Source organism: Gracilinanus agilis, chromosome 1 (genome assembly GCF_016433145.1).
Source record: "Gracilinanus agilis isolate LMUSP501 chromosome 1, AgileGrace, whole genome shotgun sequence".
Lineage (NCBI taxonomy): Eukaryota > Metazoa > Chordata > Mammalia > Didelphimorphia > Didelphidae > Gracilinanus > Gracilinanus agilis.
The window spans coordinates 57,663,163-57,687,345 of record NC_058130.1 but is presented as its reverse complement, the minus strand read 5'-3'; the positions used below and the strand labels follow the sequence as shown (position 1 = coordinate 57,687,345).

Below are 24,183 nucleotides of genomic sequence, written 5' to 3'. Positions count from 1 at the left end.
TATAAATATACATTTATATTATAAAATATATTTATAAATTATATGTATAAGCATACATTTGCATTAGAAATATGTGCTTATGAATGTATTTATAAATATATATATTTATTATAAAATGTATGTTTATAAATTTTATATATTACATTTTGAATACATATTTGTATTATAAATATGTTTATACCTTTTATATAATAATATTTCTAAATATAAATTTATATTATAAAATATATGTTTATACATTTTATATATTTATAAATAATTTCATATTACAAAACATGTTTATAAAATTTATGATTATCTTTATAAACATCGTAAAATATGTTTATAAATGTATACATATATTTCTAATACATATTTGTGTTATAAATATGTTTATACATTTTATATGATAATCTTTCTAAATATATTTATCATATAAAATGTATGTTTATATATTTTATATATTTATAAACATGTTTATATTATAAAATGTTTACAAATTTATACATATATTTCTAATGCATATTTGTATTTGAAATATGTTTATAAAATTTATATAATTATATTCACAAATATTTATATTATAAAATATGTTTATAAATTTATATATGTGTTTTGAATATATACTTGTATTAGAAATATTTTTATAACATTTATATAATTCCACTTATAAACATATATTTGTGTTATTAAATGTATGTTTATAAATTTTATATATTTATAAAAATATTTATATTATAAAATATGTATTTATAAATCTTATATAATTATATTTTATAAAATGTATGTTTATAGAATATCTACTTATAAATACATATGTTTATAAAATTTATATCTATTTATAAATATCTGTGTTAGAGATATTTCTAAATTTTATGGATTCCATTTATTAATATTTAATATATTTATGAATTTTATATTATTTTTATATTATAAATCTATGTGTTTATAAATTTTATATAGTAAACACATTTTTTAAGCCTTGCCTTCTGTCTTCGAATCAATACTAAGTATCGGTTCCAAGGCAAGAAGAGCACTCACTAAGGGCCAGGCAATGGAGGTAAGTGATTCCCCCAGGATCCCACAGCTGGAAAATGTCTGAGGGCAGATTTGAACCAGGACCTCCCATCTCCAGGTCTGGTTCTCTGTCCACAGAGCCACCCAGCTGCCCCTGCCTAATTATACATTCTCTTTGTTATGTTGTCTTACATTGTGTTACATGTAATGTATACTAGACATCCCCAAAGTCTTCCTGCAGCTTTCAGCTTTCATACACTAAATAGCCTTCCAGCCTCAAGCTTAAGGATGAAGGGATCGCATGTAAGGATGAAGGGATGGTACGTAAGGATGAAGGGATGGCACGTAAGGATGAAGGGATGGCACGTAAGGATGGGAGGATGGCACCGGAGCCTTCTCCTGGGGGCACTTTCGCTCTGAGTTCAGCTCCACAAAGGACTCTTCTGGAGGTGCCGCCCAGCACACGCAGAGGTCGGTAGGAGGTGTGAGGAGGATTACAAATGGATCAGACACGATTCTTGGGTTAGGGATGCTCCACATCCTACACACAAGATGCCCCAGAAGCCTTTGCACAGTTCTAAGCTTTTGTAACCTCAGAGCTAATAAGTCTAGCGATGGCTGGGGGATAGAGAGGAGGTGAGGGGGAGACAGAGGCATCTAAATACAGCAGGAGTGATAAGAGAGGCGGTCTGGGCTGAATTCTGTGGGGAGCTGGGGTGATCAGGAGAAATCCTTTCCAGCCTGAGACAATGGGAAGGGTCCCGAGGAAGAGGGACCATTTGAGCCGAGTCTTGAAGGAAAGCATGAGATGTTGACAGATGGACATGGCTACAGGTACATTCTGAAGGCAGCTAAATGGCACAGTGGATAGAGTGTTGTACCTCTAGTCAAGAAGACCTGAGTTCAAATCCAGCCTCAGACACTTCCTAACTCTGTGAAGCTGGACAAGTCACTGAATCTGTTTGCCGTGGTTTCCCCATTTGTAAAACAGGGGGCAGCTAGGTGGTACAATGGCCGGGCATGGAATCAGGAAGACTCATCTCCCTGAGTTCAAATCTGACATCAGACATTTACTAGCTGTGTAACTCTGAGCAAGTTGTTTAATGCAATTTGTCTCAGTTTCCTCATCTATAAAATGAGCTGAGAAGGAAATAGCAAATAATCCAGTATCTTTGCCAGGAAAACCCCAAATGGAGTCATGAAGAGTCAAACACGACTTAAAAATGACTAAACAACACAACGTGGCTACTAATAGCACCTACCTCTCAAGGTTGTTCTGAAAATCAAATGAAACTAATAATTGCGGCAATTAAAAAAAGAACATTAATCAATGTTCACTACAATTCAATTCAATGAGCACTGATTAAATGATGCCTGCTATGTGCTAACACTTGGGAATAATTAAAGTCAGAAAACTAAAAACAGTCCCTGCCTTCAAGAAGTCTACATTCTATTGAAGGATGCCAACAAGTAAAATAAGGTATAGTCTGTAAAGGAAAGTAATGTGCAATGAGTCAAGGAAGGCCTTTAAATGCAAACTGAGGAGTTTATTTATCTTTTACTCTAAAGGTAATAGGGAGCCTTTGATGGTTTTTGAACAGAACAGTAGAACGTGATGAGACTTATTCTTTAGTAATATCATTTCAGTAGCTTTGCAGAGGATGGGCTGAAGAGGGAAGTGCCTGGAAATTTGGGGTCCAACTAAGAGAGTATTGCAATGGTTTAAGTGAAAAGAGATGAGGACCCAGACTAGGATGAGTAGGAAAGGAAGAAGCTCATGCCTGGGTCCATTAAAAGTTCTCTTAGTGCATCTCCCATTATGACAAACAAGGTTCCTATGTATCTACAAGAAAAAAAGTACCAGCAAAAGTAGGGGAAACATTTCCTCTAATCCTCACATGCCGGGCTTGTGGCCTCACCCACCTGAACAAGCTAGATGAGTGGAGTTTCTTGGGAAAGCTCAGGAATGGGGAACTCACAATTGAAGCCAGCCTCGTTGGCGTAATTCCAACAGTGCATCACCAGGCTGAGTGTCTCAAGGCATGGCCACCTTTTCCACTTGATGCCCCATCTCTGGGCTTTGCCTGGTTCTGGCCTCTGCCAGCTTTCTCTCTCGCAGGACATTTGTGATGACGATGGGCTTACTCTTTGTTCCAAAGTGATCCTAGTTAATCATGTCATCTATTTGAAACAGCTGTTTCAGGGTCCCTCCATGGTACGGTGGAAACATTCCAGGCCCCTGGGCTGTGCCTGCTGAGTTAATATAACATGACACAGACATTTGTTTTACATTAGTGCTTTGCTGGCCCAATGGCCCTATCACTTTGGGAAAGAAGGAAAAATAGAAGACATACCATTGCCTGAAAGGAGGGAGATTTTAGATTTTCTGTTTGTTGGAGCAGAGATAATATCAGGTCACGAGAAGACTGAGAATTCTAGAACCTTGGAGCTGAAAGGGACCTTAGAACATAGAATATATGATTTATCAGGAACCTTGGAAAACAGAATGTTATCATAAGAGGATGTCAGAACTTGAATGGACCTAGAACATAGACTATTAGAGCTGACAAGGAGCTTGGATCACAGAAATGTTCATTTATAGCAGAGGTCGGCAACCTTTTTGGCCGTGAGAGCCATAAATGCCACATTTTTTTAAAATGTAATTTCGTGAGAGCCATACAGTGCTCACAGTGCGGCTCCTGTAACAACGCCTGAAAAAAATTGACTTTATGGCTCCTGCAGAAAGAGCCATATCTGGCCCTCAAAAGAGCCAGATATGGCTCGAGAGCCATACGGTGCCAACCCATGATTTATAGGATGTCAGATTGGGGAGGGACCTTAGAACATAGAATATATGATGTATCGGGAACCTTGGGAAACAGAGTGTTATCATAGAGGATGTCAGAACTTGAATGGACCTAGAACATAGAACATATTAGAACTGACAGGGAGCTTGGGATCACAGAAATGTTCATTTATAGGATGTCAGATTAGGGAGGGGCCTTAGAACATAGCCTGTTAGAACAGGCAGGAGCCTTGGAACAAAGAAATGTTAACTCATAGAATATCCAAACTGGAAAGTAGAATATTAGAGCTGGTAGGGACATTGGAACATAGAAATATCAGTACATGTGATGATGGAACTGGAAGGCAACTTAGAACATCAGATTTTAGAGCACAGAACAGACTATTAGAACTAGAAGTTTGGAACACATCGTGTTAGTGCATAGAATCCCAGAAATGGAAGAGATCCTTAGAACATGGCTGGAAGGGGTCTTAGAATATAAGGTATTAGAGCTAGAGGCATAAAATAGCAAAGATGGACAGGCGTGTAATAATCCCATCATCTAATGCCTTCTTTTTATAAATCAATTAACTGATAAATCAGCAAATATCTATTAAGCAACTCCTTTACTGAACCCATGAAAATGGAAAAAGAAATTGCTAGAGGAGAATATTGAGAATCAAAGAGATGAACTGATTCAGAGATAGATCCATGCAGCAGAATTAGGAGAATTGAAACCAAATATTGGTATCATTTAATATTTAATAAAAAGAGTATCACTAAAAAACATATTTGTTTCAAAGAGATCATGTGGTATAATAGAATATGCTCTGACCCAGGGGTCAGGAGGTTTAGATTCCAGTCTCAATTTTGCCTCTAATTCACAGTATGGATATGACTTCTGGCAATGAATCAATTAGTAATCATTTATTAAACACCTACTATGTGCAAAGGACCTGTGCCAGGGATATAATGAGAAATGAAATGGTCCCTGCCCTCAAGGAGCATGCTTTGGGGGGAAGACAACATAGATCTACATATATCTACAAATAAATTCACGTTTAATTCTTTAGAGGAGAGGCTGTAGCCACTGGAGTGGTGAGGAACAAAGCCTCAGTGAGGAGGTCCTGTTTGAGCTAAGCTTTGAAGGAAATGAAGACCTTTAGTTCTTTGTCTTTAAAATGAGAAGTTTGATTTTAAAGATCCTTAGGGACTCCTTTAGCCCCAGAACTCGAGGAGTAAAGGAGAAAAAGGAAAGTCCCCAGGGAAAGGAAGATTAAGGTGGAACCTTAGGAATTAGTATAAACTTCCACTGACTGTAAGGGAAATTTAGGGATAAAAGTCTGGCCAGACCCCAGGGAATATTCCAAACAGTATGTTTGGCTTGTAAGAGAAAACCGAAGGGGAAAAAAAATCAGCTTCAGCTCTGGGTGAAACCCTTCCCCAAACTCGTGACCCAGAGACCCAGCTGTGGTCCAGTAGCTGCCACCCATCCTGGAGCTCCCATTGTGGGGACACTGTCTGGCCACACTCAGACCCCCCTGGGACTCACAGGGGCCCCTGTGTTGGGCATGACGCCAAGCTCAACTAGGAGAGGCCAAGCCTGGACTGTCCTGGAAAATGGAACTAAACAGCTGAGATTCTAATCTCTCTCTCTGTTGGGTCCCCTCCGCCCCCTGCCGAATCAGCAGGGTTCTCAGTGAGCTAAATTTCCCCTAGCCTAGGCCAAGTCAGAGGGAGGTTTCTGACTTTGCTCCAAACCAGTTTTCCCAGCAGCCATCCAAGGAACCGCTGGAACTGCCCATCCCTACTTTGCTGCTTCCCAAACTTGGGTATCTGATTAGGGCTTTGCAGGTTTTTGCCGCAGCCCACGGTTTCCGGCTCTCGGGGCCAAGGATCAATTTAAAACTGAAACAAATGAAGGCTATGGATTTCCCCACCCCCAGCCCCTCTCGGTTCCCATCCCTGGCTCAAGAAGACCAGCCAAAAGCCCCAGCGGTCCGGGCGGCCAGAGATGCCCTGGCATCCGGAATGCCCCCAGCCCTCCAAAAGGGATGCCAGGAGGCTGGAGGCCCCCGGGGAAGTGGCAGCGTTCCTGAGGCCTGTTTCTCTCCAGGCCCTGCGTTCACAGATGAGCGACTTGCCCAGCAGGATTTAATAACAATGGACTATTTTTAGGATTGTAGAAGGTTTTCTAAACAATGATGAGTTAGTCCCAAATCTGGATCCACAGGAGATGTTGGAAATGGCTGATGAGTTGATTGCTCACCATCCCCTTCTAGAGACCAGGAAAGGTGTGCTGTCATGGAGCCATCTTCTGGCCAGAGAATAGGATGTTGGTGGAGTGTCCATCAATTTGTCAATAAGTGGCATTTATTAATACTTTTAGATAGGGAACTCCCAGATGAGGAAACTCCCACAACAAGTCCACGGTGGCATCTTTTGCAACTTACACAGAACTCGGAGCCTTTGGAGGCACTTAAATACTCATTGGTTGACTGATTCTGGTCTTTGGTCAGAGGATTGCCCCATAGGCACATGAATTGGTGTAAGACTTTCAATAATCTGGTTTCCAACAACTCCTGAAGAGGCCTCCAATTTGGAGCACAAGAGTGGGTGGTCTACTTGGCTCATTCAGGAGGAAAAACCTTTGGTTGAGCCCCGTTCTCATCCCTGCTCTCCTTTGTTTCCCTAGGAGACCGTGGGGGAGCCCTTCTTCCTGCTCCTGTGTGCTATCAAACAGCAGATTAACAAGGGATCCATCGATGCCATCACTGGGAAGGCTCGCTACACACTCAATGAGGAGTGGCTGCTGAGAGAGAACATTGAAGCCAAGCCCAGAGTGAGCAGCCCCAACTCCCCTCCAGCCATGACTCCCCCAGAACAATGCTTTCTGGGGATCAGTTAAGAGTGGCTGGAGCCCCGGGTGCCCATTGGGCTCAGTGGAGAAATGTGGGAGGACAGGGATAAGCCAGTTGGATGATGAGTTCTTGCCATACGAGGATGGATTCATGCTTGCCACTGTCATTTATATTTCACTTTGTGCATTAAAAAGTGTGATTCTAGGGACAGGTAGGTGGCTCAGTGGCTAGAGTGCCAGGCGTGGAGTCAAGAGTCCACAGGTTCAAATCTGGCCTCAGATACTTCCTAGCTGGGAACCCTGGGAAAGTCACTTAATCCCCTTTGCCTGTCTGTCTTAGAATTGCCACTAAAGATACTAAAACAACAACAATAAAATATGATTCTGAGAAGGCGTCTCTAGGCTTCATCAGACTGACTGCCCAAGGGATCCAGGCCACAAACAAATAAAGTAAAGAAACCTTGATCTAGTCCAACCTTTTCATTGGACAGATAAGGGACTGGGGTTGTTTAGACTAGAGGAAAAAGACAGGAGGAGGCTGTGCTAGCTGTCTTAAAAAAACTGATATGTGGAAAACAGATTAGACTTGTTCTGCTCAGCCCCAGAGGAGAGAAGAACAAGTGGGAGTTGTTCAAGAAAGGGAAATTTTGCCTTGATCTAAGGAGAACCTTTCCAATAAGTAGAGTTCCCCAAAAGTTGAGTGGGCTGCCTCAGTAAGTGGTTGGGTCCTCCTCCTTGGGAGTCTTCAAGCAAAGGCTGGAGAGCCACCCATCAGGGAGTTGCAGAAAGGATTCTTCGTCAGCTTGGTCAGGACCAGATGCTAAAACTCCCTTCAATTCTGAAATTCTGTGATTTTCTGATTCTGTGCCTTCTGGCTGGGCACAGTAAGGATTTGGCTGGTAAGGGAGATGTGAAAACAAGATGTAATGAGTTTACCTTCCTGCCCAAGCAAGGAGACATTCATCGGTCCTGTCGCTGCACCATAGCCGAACAGCTGTTTCATTAGGAGTTTTTTTGGAGGAGTGAGAGCGAGTTGTTAACATTAACCCCCACTGCAGACTGTGAAACTGAGCCAAAGGGAAAGGTTTTGTTGTTTTTGTTGTTTTTTTTTTACCTTTTTGGCACCTGTTTGGTCCCACCTTTTCCAATTAATGAGTTTTCTGCCCTGACATATTTTATTTCCATCAGCATCTTGGAATGGCCCTTTGAATCATTCATCCTATCCATCCATGGGCTCTCCTTTAATTGGAGAGATGTAAAGCCAGGGTATCTGGGGAACGGTTGAAGGTACTGTTACCTTGCCCTATCGCAATGGTAGCCTTCTCTCTTTGCCATCTCTCAGCTCTCCACAAGTGGCCCTCAAGCAAGAGGAATTCAGGCTTTGCTAGGCAAGCAGGACATTGTTTGCCCATCTAACAAGAGGCCTTGTAGAAGGCACCTGGGTGGGGTAACCACTGGTGTTCTCACCCCTGCTTCTTCTCTTTTCTCTCCAGAACCTAAACGTGTCCTTCCAGGGCTGTGGCATGGACTCTCTGAGTGTTCGGGCCATGGACACAGACACGCTGACTCAGGTGAAGGAGAAGATCCTGGAGGCTTTCTGCAAGAATGTGCCCTATTCCCAATGGCCTAGGGTGGAGGAGGTTGACTTGGGTGAGCACTTTACAAATGGTTATCATAGATAAACATGGGAGACTCACTCCCTGGAGTCAGAACCCAGCCTTCTGACTTGGGTAGATTTTTCTCCCTCTAAAGAGAAGTGGTTACCTCCAGGTTCTCAATATTCAGAGAGGCTGATGGGCTTTTAGGAGTTATTTCCCTAACTAAGCCTTCTGTTTCATCCATGATCAGTCCTAGAAAGGAGGTGCTAAGAACAGACCCAAAGCCCGTTGAAAACTTTAAACTTATATATAAATGTTGGCTCTGACCATCATTATCATTCATTCCCTTCTAGAGATGACAGGGAAACAGAAGGATCGGAGATTTTTTTTTTTTTTTTGCTCAACAAGTGTCAAATCAAGATGAAGTGTTGGATGGGGTATTTAGGTGGCTCAGTGGATAGAATTCCAAAGCCTAGAGATGAGAGGTCTTGGGTTCAAAACTGGCCTCAGCTGTATGACCCTAGGCAAGTCACTTAACCCCCATTGCTTAGCCCTTAATGCTTTTCTGCCTTGGAACCAATACACGATATTGATTCTGAAATGGAAGGTCAGAGTTTAAAAAAAAAAAGTGATAATGTGGCAAATGAAAAGAATCCCCAGTTGGCAATAAAGAGCCCAAGGTTCAAGGTCTTAACTTTGTTAACCTTAGAGATAAGAATGCTATAGAGTCACTTCCTAGTTAACCTAGAGTTCATTAAAATACTTGAGAGTCTCACGCTATCCTTGTGGGAAAAGATGGTGAGAGGGAGGCTAGACAAGGGCATATATAATTAAGTGAACTCGAAACTACTTGAATGCTTGGACCATGACTTGGATAAAGACAGATGGTGTGCTCATCAAATCTGCAGACAACACAGAATGGGAGTGGATGGCTAACACGTTGACTGACAGAATCTGAATTTGAAAATATCTTGACAGGTTGGAATATTGGGCTGAATCTAACAAGATAAAATGGGGACACATGCAAAGTCTTTCACTTGAGTTTTTTTAAAAATCAGCTTTGCCTGTACAAATGGGAGAGGTGTGGTTGGAACACAGTTGATCTGAGGAAAAGAAGTAGGGATTTTAGAGGACGACGGCAAGCTCAGTGGGGGCGTGCATGCGATATCGTAGCCAAGAAAGCCAAAAACTATCATTGGAGGCTGCATAGAGAGATGGTGTCCGAAATGAGAGAGGTGAGAGGTCTCCTGCTCTCTACCCTGTATTCAGGACCACAGCAGGACCATCCTATTCACTTCTGGGTACCACATCTTAGGAAGGAGGATGTTAATAAATTGGAGATGGTCTAAGAGAAACTATCCAGAATGATGAAGGGCCGCAGGTATATACCAGAAGAAAAGGAACTAGAGGTATCTGAAGACCTAAGGAAGACATGAGAGATGCCTTGAAGTATTTGTTGAGTGGAGGATAAAATACATTTATTCTTCGGGATGTTACTGGGAACAATGGGTGATGATTCCAAAGAGGAAAGGGTAGGCAACCTTCCTAACTATTAGAACAACCCTGGAGTTGAATGGGATTCCTATGGAGGTCCTGGGTGCCCTCATATTAGAAGTCTTCAAGGAAAGACTACTGGCCAGTTATTTTACAGCGGAGGTTCTTGTTGAACTGTGAGTTGGATTAGATGGCTGCTGAAGACCCTTCTGTAACCCTGACTTTCTGGCTGTATGGCCTTGGGCATGATATTTTATCCCTTCAGCCTCAGTTTCCTTATCTGTCAAATGAAAAGGTTGAACTAGATCAAATTTCTTAATTTTATTTGTGTCGTAGATCCCTTGGGCAGTTAGTCAGATGAAACCTATAGACCCCTTCTCAGAATCACATTTTGTTGTTATTGTAGTTGTTTTGGAATCCTTACTTTCTGTCCTAGTAATAATTTTTTTTTAAACCCCTTACCTTCCGTCTTGGAGTCAATACTGTGTATTGGCTCCAGGGCAGAAGAGTGGTAAGGATAGGCAATGGGGATCAAGTTACTTGCCCAGGGTCACACAGCTGGGAAGTGTCTGAGGTCACATTTGAACCCAGGACCTCCCATCTCTAGACTTAGCTCTCAAACCACTGAGCTACCCAGCTGCCCCCTCCTAGTAATAATTCTAAGACAGAAAGGCAATGGCTAAGCAAACAGGGTTAAGTGACTTGCCCAGGGTCACATAGCTAGGAAGTGTGTGAGACCAAATCTGAACCCAGATACTCCTGACCCCAGGTCTGGCACTCTCTCCACTGAGCCACCTCCTTGTCCCTAGAATCACATTTTTAAATGCATTAAATGAAATATAAATTCCAAAGACAAGGACTACAAATAAATCCAATTGTATTGAAATAGTTATCAGAAAAAATGTTAAGCCTGCAATTGTGGACCTTAGGTTAGGCAGCCCTGGCCTCGATGTTTGCTGAGGTCCCTCTGGTTCTAATGCCCTGTTGGGTTGGATTAGATGGCCACTCTAGTCCCTCCAGGTATAAGAATCTATAATTCTCTTCCCAATTCTTAAACCAATGCTTTACTCCCTCCCCGGTGCTGTCTCTCCACTTTCCTCCCTGCCCCACCTTCCTTCCCCAATTCCTCGTCCATCACCCTGATTCTCAGTTCTTCTTCCTTGATCCCAGCTTCCTCTAGTCCCCTCGGCAATGTCACACTCTCCACTATCAGAGACAGACAAGCCCCTCAAACCCGTTATCTGTCAGGGGTCCTAAGAGCTTCTTTAGAGCCCAGGCCATGGCTCTAAAGGGGGGAGTAAGACCTCTGAGCTTTTCCTGAGGATCTCCCACCTGGGGAGCTCCGTGCCAAACCCACGGGCAAGTGAGAGTGGGCAGTGGACAAGGATCTTCTAATACAGCCGGCGAGGACTAGGCTAGAATTCAGGGAAGACATGAGAATGACAAGGGAATGAATGCAGGGACATGCAGGCGAAGGAAGAGCTGAGAGAATAGAATATCCCATCATGATCAGAACTTGGCCCCCATCTCCCAGGCTTCCTGCCCCCACCCCAGCATGATCTCCACCCCCTCACGTCTCTCTCTTTAGAGTGGTTCGCTTCAAGCACCCACAGTTACATTCTACGGGACCTGGATGACACTTCCGTGGTAGAAGATGGCCGAAAGAAGCTCAACACTTTAGCACATTATGAGGTAAAGCAACCCCACCTCTCCTTCTCCCTGTCTGCTTGCTCCCGTTTCCTGGCCTCCAGCTAAATCCTCCAGACCTTTCTCCCCCAACTCCATGCCCTGAGCTCTGGCCCTCCAGGGCCCCCTCTCTCCAAGCCCTCCAACTGTACCCTGAGTTCAGCCCCTTCAGGCTCTTCCTCTCTCCTGCCTTGATCAGAGCCCCGTCATTCCTCTCCCTTGTGACTCTCTGTCTTGGTCATACTCCCATCTCTGGGCTGCTTCCCAATGGGCCCATGCCAAGTGTGACTGATTTGGGTTCTCCTGCACCCCTGAGGGCTGGCACAGTGCCCAGCCCTCCAGGACCTTGACTTTCAAAGCTTTGCCTCTTCTCTCCAGATTCCTGAAGGAGCTTCACTGGCCATGAGCCTGACAGACAAGAAGGACGCCACTCTAAGTCGAGGTAATTTCTTGCCCTGGCCTCTCTGCATAGAAAGAGGTCATTCAAAGTCCTAAGTTCCTGGGGCCATCTCTTTCCCTTGTGCCCTGAGCTCATAATGACATACTGTTGCTGAATAGACCATTAATGATGGGGAGGAGTCACTGGAAGAAGAGTTGACTTTGCCAGCTGGAGGCTTCTGTGCCTAAATTCCACAACAACTACTACTACTACTACTACTATTGATGATGATGATGATGATGATAGAAGAGGAAGAAGAAACAACAATAGAAAGATACTAGCCCTAAAGTCCAAAGATGAGGGTTCAAATCCTACCACTGATATTTAGTACCTTTGGGGTCCTCAAGCAGCACATTTCTTGGGGCTCAGTTTTCTCATTCCTAATAGATGACCTTTAAGGATCCTTCCATCTCTAGATCCATGATCCTAGTCTATTAATATATGATCCACACAGTAGCTCTTAAGAGGGTAGTGGGTTCTTTGCAGGCTGGTAGTGGGGGTTCAGGGCAGGGGAGTAGAGGAAGAGGAAGGCACTGACTGTTTCATGTTTGCTTTCATCTCCCCCAGCACCGTGGACCTAGTAAATCATGAGTCTTCAGTGGTTGCTTGAGACCTTAAGAAAATGATATCTGATTGGGGAGGATGTACCGTTTGTGTGTCCTTGGCCACACAGTGTAAAGCTGGGATATCCAGAGAGAGCTGGTAGTCTGAGGAGGTTCAAATTGTCCCTTAGCAGCAGTTCATTGAAAAGAGAAGCTCGGTGATGGCAGCCCCTTCTCGAAGCCCAGTTTTCAACACTTTCTCCCCAGGCGGCCTCAAGTAGAAGGCCAAGCTAGACTAAAACTCCCCACTGACCCATCAGCAGGGCTTCAGTCTGGAGCTACTTCCATGACGATGGACCACGTGGCCCTGGATCTTCCTGGGCCTCAGTTTCCTCATCCTACAACTAAGCAGTTATTTCTTCCTTTTCCCTGGTAGGAAGGCATGAGAGAAGAGTAGAAAGAGCACCTACTCAAGAGTCAAAGGACCAGAGTTCAAATCTTGCCTCTGACGGCTTACTCTCTGTTTGACTATGGCCAAGTCACAGTCTCCCTGGTTCTCAGTTTCCTCATCCTACAACAAAGCAGAGTTATTTCTTCCTTTTCCCTGGTAGAAGGCATTACAGAAGTATAGAAAGAGCATCTCCTCAAGAGTCAAAGGACTGAAGTTCAAATCTTGCCTCTGCTTACTCTCTGTCTGACCATAGCCAAGTCACAGCCTCCCTGGACCTCAGTTTCCTCATCTGTAAAATGAAGGTGTCTCGGATGCCTCTCAGAACCTCTGATCCCCTTAGTATTGAACAGTCTTCCCAGTGTCCCCTCTCACTAGCTGGCTAGCCAGCGGTGGGCACTGTTGAGGTGAATTGAGAAGGGGCCAGATCTCGCCCAGCCAGCCTCCTTCTCTCTCTCTTTTGTTCTCTCTCTCTGATTCTTTGTTTTGATTTTTTCTTTTGCAGTGAAGGATTTGGACACTGAAAAATATTTTCATTTAGTAAGTATCGGATTCCAAAAGCAATTGAGGTTAATAACAGCCTGCTCAGTGTGTGGCCAGAAGTCTTCTCTTCGTCTTTTGGTCTCTTGCCTCCCGTTTCCTCCATAGGAAATTTTGCTTTGGAATGAGCCCAGCTCCGAGCAGCCCGACTGTGTCGGTGAGGAGTTGCAGAGACACACAATGAATCTGTGTGTGTGTGTGTGTGTGTGTGTGTGTGTTCACGGGTACAAGCGCACACACAGATTCACGCCTGGCCTCCCTCCCTCCCCCGGCCCAACCATCAGCCCTTTGTGGGGGGACAGGAGGCCGCGTCAGTGTCTCCCCGCTGAATGAGGGGGTGATGAGGCTGTGACCCCGGGCAGCCCTGGGGGCAGGGTGGGGAGAATGCTTTCCATGTGTCTGACCAGACATGGGAGTTTGTCTGTGGGGCCGGATGGCCTGTGATCAGGCTGCCGAGGGGAGCCACTTTGTTCTCGCCGTCCTCACCCCCAGGGAGATGGGTGTTGGAGGAGGGGCCCAGGGAAAGCCATGTGTGGAAAGGCTGGTCCGGTGCCCCTGCCCATTGGCTGGCCCTGGATGGACAAATCTCTTTTTCCTGTGTGGACTTATTTCCCTTCCTTTGAAGTTAGGAGAGGCTCACCTAGGGGGCAGGGGTAGGGCTGCCGCAGAATCAATCCTTAACCTGGCTATTACCCCCATCCTTCTCCTTCTGCTTTGGGCGAGCCAAAGGGGGAGACACCAGGATGGGGGGGAGGGAGTGGGCAGGGAGAGAGCAGAATGGAGGGAGGAGACTCCGGTCCTATAGGGAGCTCGCAGTCTGGCTGAGAAGCCAAGTCTACCACACAGGAAATACCTAAGAACAATTGTAAAGCAGCCTGCAATGTGAAGACTGCGTGCTTCAGAGGAAACAGGACTAGATTTGGAATCCCAGGTCTTGGGTTTGAATCCTAGCTCTGCCCCTCCGGCAAGTCATCTTCCTTCCCTGGGCCTTAGTTTTCTCATCTGTAAAGTGAAGGGGGGGTTGGACTGGATAGCATTTACCATCCCTTCCAGCTCTCAATGAATTAGCCTGGGATGCTGTGGATCAACGTGCTCCTTCCCACTAATCCTAGGGGAGAGGATTGTACCAGAACTTAGGGGCAGCGTCTCAGGGAGGGGAGCCAAGAGAGAAATTGTGGAACCTGGGATCTGGAGCAGAAAGAACCAGATGAGCTAGCCCAAAAGACTGGGGGACCTTCGTTCCCTGCAAATGATTCTGGTGCAGGAGGGAGAGAAAAGCGAGCTAGCTCTGCCAGACTAGTCCTTCCATCTCCCTCCCCCCAGCCCCCTGAGCTCTCCTTCCCAGTAATTCCCTCTCAGAGTACCCATGCCAGACCCTGGGGCAGCAGCTGGCACCCTGTGGGGTCAGCAGGGCAGATGCAGACACTGCCACAGCCCACTCATGAGGCAGAGGGGAAGCTGTCAGCCAGCCTGGCCGAGCCATTTTTAATAGGCTAGTTATTTGGGGGAACGTACAAGATAACTGGTGCTGGGGATGGGCGAGAACCTTCTCAGGGTGGATTGCTTCACAGATGGATAGCATCTACCATCCCTTCCAGCTCTCAATGAATTAGCCTGGGATGCTGTGGATCAACGTGCTCCTTCCCACTAATCCTAGGGGAGAGGATTGTACCAGAACTTAGGGGCAGCATCTCAAAGAGAGGAGCCACACTCCCAAGAGAGGACTGCTGAGGGCTAGAATCAGAATCCCAGGCTTAGAAGGCACTTTGGTGGTCAGCAAACCCAGCTTCTGCCCAATAAAGGAATCCCTTGAATGTCATTATTCCAGGAGCCTAATAACAAATAACAACTAGCATCCAGATAGTATTAGGGTCTGCAGAGTGCTTTATATGTGCTATCTTATTTAATCCTCACAACAGCCCTATGAGGGAAAGGATGTTATGATCCCCATTTTACAGATGAGGAAACTGAGACTGAAAAAAGGATAATGATGTACCCAGAGTCACACAATTAATAAATGTCTGTGGTGGGTTTTGAAATCAGGGAGTCCTGACCCCAAGTCCAGTGCTCCACCTAGATACCTGTATGGTCCAAGGCTTTACTCCTCTGAACCTCAGTTTCTCATCTATAAAACAAGTGTCGGATCAGATGGCCTCTAAGGTCAACTCTAGCTCTAAATCTGAGTATCTTAGCATAGTACCTAGCACATTATACGTAATAGCTATTCTTTCTACCTACCTAAGATAAATAGGATTATTAAGATAAATCTTATCCTATTATAATATATGTGTATATATTAAAAGGATAAATAATTTAAATTAAATTAAAAATTAAATTAAAATTAAAATATATTAACATTATGTGTTTATATATTAATAGGAGAAATAAAATTTAAACAAAGCATTAATAGGTATTCATAGATATGTATGTTAATGGGATAAATAATAAATTTTAAATAAAATATATTAATATTAGATATAAATAGAAATACAATAAATAGGATCTTCTAATGGGCACACTGTTCAAGATTGTATGTTAGGTGCTATGGGAAATACAAAGACTTCTAAGGCAATAGTCCCTGCCCCCAAAAACACGTGTAGTCTAATTGAGGAGAGGAGACATATGCATGGTGGGTGATTAACATGTATCATATGGTAGGTGTCCAATATTCTCTTTTGAAATGACTATCATCTTTTCTATGTTTCATGTTACCAAAAGACACTAGATCCAGAAAGAGGGAGGGAAGAAGGAGAGAGACAATATGAATTATATAACTTTGGAAAACTTATGTGGAAATTTGTTATTCAAATAAAAAATAAAAGGGGGAAAAAGAATGTAAACCTTTTGCAGGTAGGCAATGTCTGTCTTTTCGCTTTTATTTGTTTATCTGCAGCACTTAACACAGTTCCTGGAACATAGTAAACTCTTATTAGATGAAAAAAAAGATACTAGAAGTGCCATAGGAAAGATCACCATGGGCTAAGGAAGGCAGGGAAGGCTTCCTGAAGGAGGCAAAATAAGGTGGCTCTTGAAGGCTAAGGGAGTGATGAAGGAACAGCTTGAGCAAGTTCTTCCTTTGGGCATCCTGGGTATTGGTTGGCTGGTAAGAACCAAAGTTAAGCCTTTGATTTTGACGTCATGCTTATTCTCAAGGTATTTCAGAACCAGAAGGACTGACAGCTTCCCTTTCTTGCCATGTTTGCTCAGGTGCTTCCTACTGACGAATTGATTGAGAGTAAGAAGTCACACAAGCAAAGCCATAGAAAGAAGGTTCTCCCTGAGATCTACTTGACTAGGTTGCTTTCAACCAAGGTAAGAACTAGAATGCTTCAGTCTGTGATAATTAGATCAAGTCTATACTGCCCATCTTTAGATTTAATCACCAAAGGTGAGAGCAGCGCTCTCACCTTTGGTGATTAAATCTAAAGATGGGGAGGTGCTCTCACCTTTGGTGATTAAATCTAAAGATGGGCAGTATAGACCTAATCATGATTAAATCTAAAGATGGACAGGGTAGACTTAATCTAATTATCACAATCTTTGACCATCAAAATCCTTCCTTAGTCCCCAACATGGTTTTGAGCCAATCAATTCAATAAAGATTTATCAAGCACATATATATTGATATATTGATATATATGTAAGCACACACATATATATGGATGGATATTGTTTCCCCTTAAAGAATGTAATTTCCATGAAGACAGAAAAGATTTCACTTTTGTTGTTTCTCCAATGCCTAGCACGTAGCAGCTACTTAATAAATACTTGTTGACTGATTGATAGATACCTGTGTGGCCTTGGACACAATCACTCACTTCTTTGGACCTCCATTTCCTGATCAGAAAAAATATATATATATTTTTGTCAGGGCAAGGGGAGAGTGTAGACCAGGTGCCTTTGGATCTGGATCATCTTTTGCCATTTTGCAAAAGAGGAAACAGAGAAAGTCACACAGGTGGTAAAAGTTAGATATGGGATTCGAACCCAGGACTCCACTAGCTACAAGCCTAGGACCTTTTCCTAACCCTACACTGAAAGCATCCTGCCCTGCCTTCTTTATTCTTCTCATGAAGATCAAATGAGTGATGGATATAAAAGCACTCCGGAAGGCGTCAGACACTCTAGCATCGTAAAGGATGCTCTAGGAACCTTGTCTATCTAAGGAAAGATTAGGCTGAGGAGAGGACTGGCCCCCCCAAACCCTTATGGCTCTGAAAATAGGGAGTATCTCACGGGAAATGGATGAAGGATGCTGGGTGAGGGGAATGCTTTGAAGTCTCAGAGATGAGACTGTATCATTATCCAACCACAGTGCTCTCTCTCACTCACTGCACATCACAAAAGGTATGCCTTGTTTCTCCCCTGGATTACATTACCGCCTAATGTTCTTTATAATTGGAGAGACCATCAGAACAGCAAGCCGTGGCTGAGTTTTCTGTTCCATTTACTGTACCAAACAATTACAGATGTGTCCTGAGATGCCAGAAGTAGTCAAAGAGAACACTGGTGCCAAGAGAAATTAAATTAAAACAAACGCTAATTATATCAGCGTGCCCAGCTTTCAGACGAGAGGCGGCAGGGGGTGGGGGTAGGGGAGTGGAGATTTTTGCTTCCTTTCAATTCTCTCTCAATTCCTCCTGAAGCCAAGTGAATCTGGCCACTGAGCAGAACCTCATTAAAGCCCAAATGTGTTTTTGCCCCCGAGATGGCCAGTTAACCTGGACACCAGGCTGACTAGGCTGGCATGCTTGTTGTCTTGGCAGGGCACGCTGCAGAAATTTCTGGACGACCTGTTCAAAGCCATCCTCAGCATCCGGGAAGACAAGCCTCCCTTGGCCATCAAGTATTTCTTTGATTTCTTGGAAGAGCAGGCTGAGAAGAGAGGAATCACAGACCCAGACACTTTGCACATTTGGAAAACCAACAGGTCTGGAAGGGTGGCATTGAGGGAATTGCTGCTCCCCCCACCTCATGTCTCATCTGACCTCCTTTAGTCCCCTCTATGCCTACCCCAGGCCAGTTTATTGATCCATTTGTTCACTCGATGCCACTCTAATCAAAAATAGTTACTAAATGCTTACTTTGTGCCAGGCACCAGACTAGATGGGATGTGGGAGATGGGAAGAGAGGGACTTTAGGAGGACTGCCAAGACAGAGAACAAAGCAGTCTCTACCCTCAAGGAACTTGCATTCTTCAGAGAGGATGCTTATGCACACAAATCCAGAAATTCAAATCAGCACCAAGGAATTTAGCACTTCTCTGCTAGAGGCCATGAGAGGAAAGACTATATGAGAGAAAAAACTAAACCGAAGGCCGGGGTGTCTAGTCCCAGTTCTGCCACTAATTGGCTAGAGGTTGAGACATTATTAAAGCGGGAAAGAGACTTCAAATATCATCTAGTCCAAGAGATCTTAAGTTGAGGTCTGAGGTCTGTGGATAGACTTCAGGGGGTCATGGGAAAAAAGGGCCATCTTTATTTTCACTCGCCTCTAACTAAAATTTAGTATTTCCTTCAATGATTTGAAAATGTGATTCTGAAAAGGAATCCACAGGCTTCACCAGACTGCCAGAAGAGTCCATGACCTTACCCAGCCCTAGATCTAGGCTAGTCCTCTTGTTTTACAAGGATGGGAACAGGGGCCTAGATACATACAAAGCGACTTGCCCAGAGGCAGAGCTAGGACTAGTGTTTGGTTCCCTCAACTCCTACATCATTGCTCTTTCTCCCTGCAAAGTGACCTCAGGCCTCTCTCATCCCCAGATGAGCCTCTGTTTTCCTAATTGTAAAAAATAGCCATAGGTATCTCTGCCTATCTCTGAAGTTATGGAAAGGGAATTTTTTTATGGCTTGAGAGCTTTATGCATGGGGCAACTAGGTGCCTCAGTGGACAGAAAGCCAGACCTAGAGACGGGAGGTCTTGGGTTCAAATATGACCCCAGATACTTCCTAGCTGGGCGACCCTGAGCAAGTCACTTAACCCTAGTCATCTGTCCTTACTGCTCTTCTGACTTGGAACTGACAGTATCAATTCTAAGACAGAAGGTAAAAGTTTAAAAAAAAAAAAAAGAGCTGTATGCCTGTAGGGGACCATTGTCACCATCACTGTAATTTTTATTTTTGTCAATATGAACAAAATTAATTTAAGAACCTAGGAGCATGCTCAGAGCCTGATTCCCAAGCAGATTCCCATAAGCCAATCCCATCAGGAGGCTTCTTGCCATCCAGAATGGAAGGAAAGAAAATAGGGGTGTGAGGATCCACTCCTTAATTAAAAGTGTAAGAATGTCAAAGCATGAAGCTTAGAGGAACTGGATGTCAAAGGGTTAAAAGTGAAACTCTAGGACCACTTCAGTTTCTTAAGTACCTGCCTGTTGCCATGGGGACCATTGAATGTCCAGGATGGAAGGAATGAGACCCATCCAGGTCCTGCCAAATCTCCAGTGACTCTCTTTACACTTGGGACTAAGCAGTGCTTATAGGGAGAACTTGAGGACAAAGGGAAGACAGCCTTGGGAAGTAAGTATTATAGCAAAATAGGAAGCCCATCTGAAAGAGCCTCAGTTTCCGCCTCTGTCAAATGAGAGGTTTGGCCTCAGTGGTCCCCGAGGGACTTTCCAGCTCAATCCCCCAAATTCAGAAAATGAAATGGAGCATCTCTCCAGAATGGCTTCTGCCAGAACACTCCCTCCTCCTCCCAGAATGTAGCTGTGAGAGGAGGCAGACAAAGGTAGGAGAGAGCTCCAGCTTCTCTGCCTCCTCCTCACACCTACTGGCCAGATGTGCAACTTAAAAGACATTCAGTTTTCCATCTGCTGCCAAAGCCATTTTCTGGACACAGAAGGGACCTGACATCTCAAAGGCCATGCCAGTAGCCAATCTCAAGCTAATGGCAGGTCACCCAAAGCTAGAAAGGCCAAGTACATGACCTGTTTGTCTGACAACTGGCCTCGCTGAGTGCTTATTCCCTGGAAGGATGGTCTCCAGGTGATGTTTTTTGGGTTTTTTTTTTTCTCCTGTCAGCAATTATGAAATATCTTCTAAGGGGTGGCAGGGGTGCAGCCTGCCTTGGGCCAAGGAGCAGCCACATGACTGAATCACAGCCTTGAAGGATGTTTTCCCATCTTATTTTTAGAGAGAAAAGAGATCAAAGAAATCATACTGGAATCCAGGGGGCATCCCTAGGGCCTTGTAGCCAGTAACTCAGAACAGGTGATGCAAGGCAGATTCTCTTCCATCTCTCAGTAAACAGCAGGCTCCCGTGGCTCCCAAAGAGTCTCTCTTCTGATGCTGCCCTTCCTAACCCCTCCTTTCCTGCCACATTCCTTTCATCCATAGAAGGGATGCGGGCCAGGTGGAGGGAGGTCTGATCAGACATGAAGGGAAGGTAATTTCTGGTAGAGCCAGTGATGAAGGCCACTCTGTCTGTGGTCCAAGGCCGTGATGGACGGGCCTCCTTCACACAGCTGTCTGCCAGAGAAGGGGAAAAGATCCTGCCCTGATATACCACCCCCACCCCGGCTCACTCATCAACCAGATTTAAGTAATCCCATATTGTCATAAAAAAAAGATCAAACACCCAACCTTGCCGCTCCCCTTCCCAGACTCCTTTCTCATCCCCTGGCCTCCTTCCTCTCTCCTAGCCAACAGGCTGGCACAGTGTGGGTGGGCCAGGGCTTTCCCTGCCTCTGTTTTTCACTCTCCTCCACTTTCTTCCATGACAGCCTACCTCTGCGATTCTGGGTCAACATTCTGAAGAACCCCCAGTTTGTCTTCGACATCGACAAGACTGATCACATAGATGCCTGTCTTTCTGTCATTGCCCAGGCCTTCATTGATGCCTGCTCCATCTCTGACCTACAGTTGGGCAAGGTCAGCTTCCGACAGGGCTCTGGGTTCCATTCTGGGTGGCATGTTTCACAGAGGGCATTACTAAGGCAAAGAGTGGCAGCCAGGATGAGGAGGGGCCGAGAGATCATGAGGACTAGTTCCAGAAACAGGTGATGTTTACTTCAGAGAAGAGGGGATGGAGGGGTAATGTGCTGGTTGCCATCAGGTATTTTTAAAACTAGGATGTGGAAAAAGGATTTGAGTCATTCTGTTTGGCCCCAAAGTCAGGGCCAGGAACAATGAGCAGACGCTTTAAAGAAACCAATTTTGTCTTGACAAGGAAAATTTCTGAAGAGCTAGAATTGTTTATAAGTGGCATGGGCTGCCTCAGGAAGCAGGGGGTCCTCCCTCATGGAGGGCTTTAATCAGATGCTTGAAAGCCACTTGTCAGATATGTTGAGGGGATGAGTCTATTTCAAGGACTAGCTGGCCATCAAGATCTCTTCCAGCCTTGAGAAGTCTGTGTTTGTGACACTCCTCAGCAAGAACTGGGATTTAGGATTATTTTGGCAAGATGGCTCATTAGGGGCAAAGGATGCAGGCTTTATCCATGGTGGGGGAGAAAGGGAAGACCTACCATTTTGGCCTGGCAGTGTTGGATGGTGTAACCGAACTAACCATCATTCATTTCAGTTGTCCATTGTAACCCCCCTGAAGGGACACTATATTTTGGTTTAAGAGTGATGGATTGGAAGCCTAAAAAAACCTGAGCTCTCATTTTAGCTCTGCCATCTTCTACTCGTGTGAGCTGGGGCACATCTGGAAACCTTTTAGGCTTCCATTCTTCCCTGTCAAGATTGGTCTAGATGGCCTCTTCTAAATCTGTGGTCCTTGGTCTAGCAGGGTACCTTGGAGATAGCATGGGGCTTAATAAATGTTTGTGGTTGGATTGAATTGGTCTGGTAAAGGTCCTCAGGGGACCCGCGATATTTGTAATTCACATTTCCATCATTTGCATGTAAGTGGCACCAGTGTTGGGAGGAGGAAGGGACTTCATAAATCTTAAAAGACTTTGTATTATGTAAATGTGTTATTTGTAATATTCCAAAGTGATTGATGTTATTCTCTTAGATATTTTAAACCTCCCCCCCTGTGATCTTGTTTACACTATTAATTCATATTCTCTGAAAGAAAGATTTATTGAACTTAGGTAAACTCCAACCTAGAGACTGTCTTTGGGTACACAAATTGCAGAATGGGTGGAGAATGAAGTCTGGGAGTTTTACAGACTATAAAATAATAAGACAATAAAACCTATTAGCTTTCAGTGAAATGTGCCTAGATTTTGAATCTCTCTCCCTCAGTATAGAGGGACAAATACAACCATCATCATCAGTGATCGGTCATGTGGTCTTAGGATTTAGCTAATAATAATAGTGGTACTTTATGGTTGAAAAAGTACTTTAGAAATATCTCATTTTGGCAGCTGGGTAGCTCAGTGGGTTGAGAGCCAGGCATACAGATGGGAGGTCCTGGGTTCAAATCTGGCCTCAGACACTTCCTAGCTGGGTAACCCTGGGCTAGTCCCTTAACCCCCCATTGCCCAGCCTTTACCACTCTTCTGCCTTAGAACCAATACCCAGTATTGATTCTAAGACAGAAGGTAAGGGTTTTAAAAAAATCTCATTTTATCCTCTTAACAACACTGGTAGGAAGGTACTGTTATTGGCCCTATTTTAAAGATGAGGAAACCAAGAAAAATAGAGGCTAAGTAATTTGAACTCAGATCTTCCAGACTCCATGTCCAGTGCTTAGTTCACTAAGCCAACTCTCTGTCCAATTTAATATGAAAAGGATCTTATAGGTTGTCTAATCTAGGATTTCTTTTTTTTTCCAAATTCCAAATTCTCTTCCTCTATCCATCCCCTCCCCTATTCATTGATAAAGCAAGAAATATTGTACCCATTACATATATTTGAAGTCATGCAAAACATTTTTTCACATTAGTCACAGTAAGAAAAAAAAAAAAAGAAAGAAAAAAATACATTTCATTCTACACTCAGAGATTATCAGTTCTCTCTCTGAAGATGGATAACATTTTTCATCATGTGTCTTTTGGACTTGTCATGGATCATTGTATTGATCACAGTGACTAAGTCTTCCACTTCTTGTTCATAACATCACATTATTGCTGTTACTATATAGATTGTTCTTCTGATTCTCCTCACTTCACTTTGCATGCGCTCATATAAGTCTTCTCAGGTTATTCTAAATCCGTCCCCTTCATTTCTTCTTACAACCTAATAGTATTCTATCACAATCATATACCACAAATTTTTCCTCCATTTCCTAGTTAATGGTTCCTCAGTTTCCAATTCTTTGCCTCCACAAAAATTGCTGCTACAAATATGTTTATACATGTGGGTCCTTTTCCTTTTGTTTTCATCTCTTTAGGATACAGATCCAGTAGCAATATTGCTGAGTCAGAGAATATGGACAGTTTTAAAGTCCTTTGGGCATAGTCCCAAATTGCTCTCCAGAATGTTTAGACCAGTTCACCATTCCATCAGCAGTGCATTAGTGTACTTACTCTTCCACATCCACTCCAGCATTTGTCATTTTCCTTTTCTGGCATGTTAGCCAGTCTGTTGGGTGGCTTCACTAATCTTTGATCTCTCTCAAGAGTTGTTTTAATCTATATTTATCTAATTAATAGTAATTTAGTGCATTTCTTCACATAAGTATTGATAGCTTCTATTTCTTTTTCTGAAAACTGCCTGTTCATATCCTTTGACCATATATCAGTTGGGGAATGGCTCTTATAAATTTGGTTCAGTTCTCTATATATTTGAGAAATGAGGCCACTTTTTCCCCAGTTTCCTCCTTTCTTTTTAATTTTGGTTGCATTGATTTTATTTGTGCAAAACTTTTTAATGTCATGTAATTAAAGTTATCTATTTTTT

General features: G+C 43.7%; 1 protein-coding gene across 1 annotated transcript in view; it reads left to right on the top strand.

Moving 5' to 3' along the window:
* Window positions 1-24,183, top strand: part of PLXND1 (plexin D1) — a 235,474-nt gene that overhangs the window by 197,721 nt on the left and 13,570 nt on the right. The window contains exons 25-32 of the mRNA XM_044676038.1: window positions 6,477-6,623; window positions 8,135-8,291; window positions 11,322-11,425; window positions 11,798-11,861; window positions 13,354-13,388; window positions 16,596-16,700; window positions 18,155-18,318; window positions 21,115-21,262. Coding sequence (XP_044531973.1) covers window positions 6,477-6,623; window positions 8,135-8,291; window positions 11,322-11,425; window positions 11,798-11,861; window positions 13,354-13,388; window positions 16,596-16,700; window positions 18,155-18,318; window positions 21,115-21,262 — 924 coding nt within the window. The remainder of the gene's footprint in view (window positions 1-6,476; window positions 6,624-8,134; window positions 8,292-11,321; window positions 11,426-11,797; window positions 11,862-13,353; window positions 13,389-16,595; window positions 16,701-18,154; window positions 18,319-21,114; window positions 21,263-24,183) is intronic.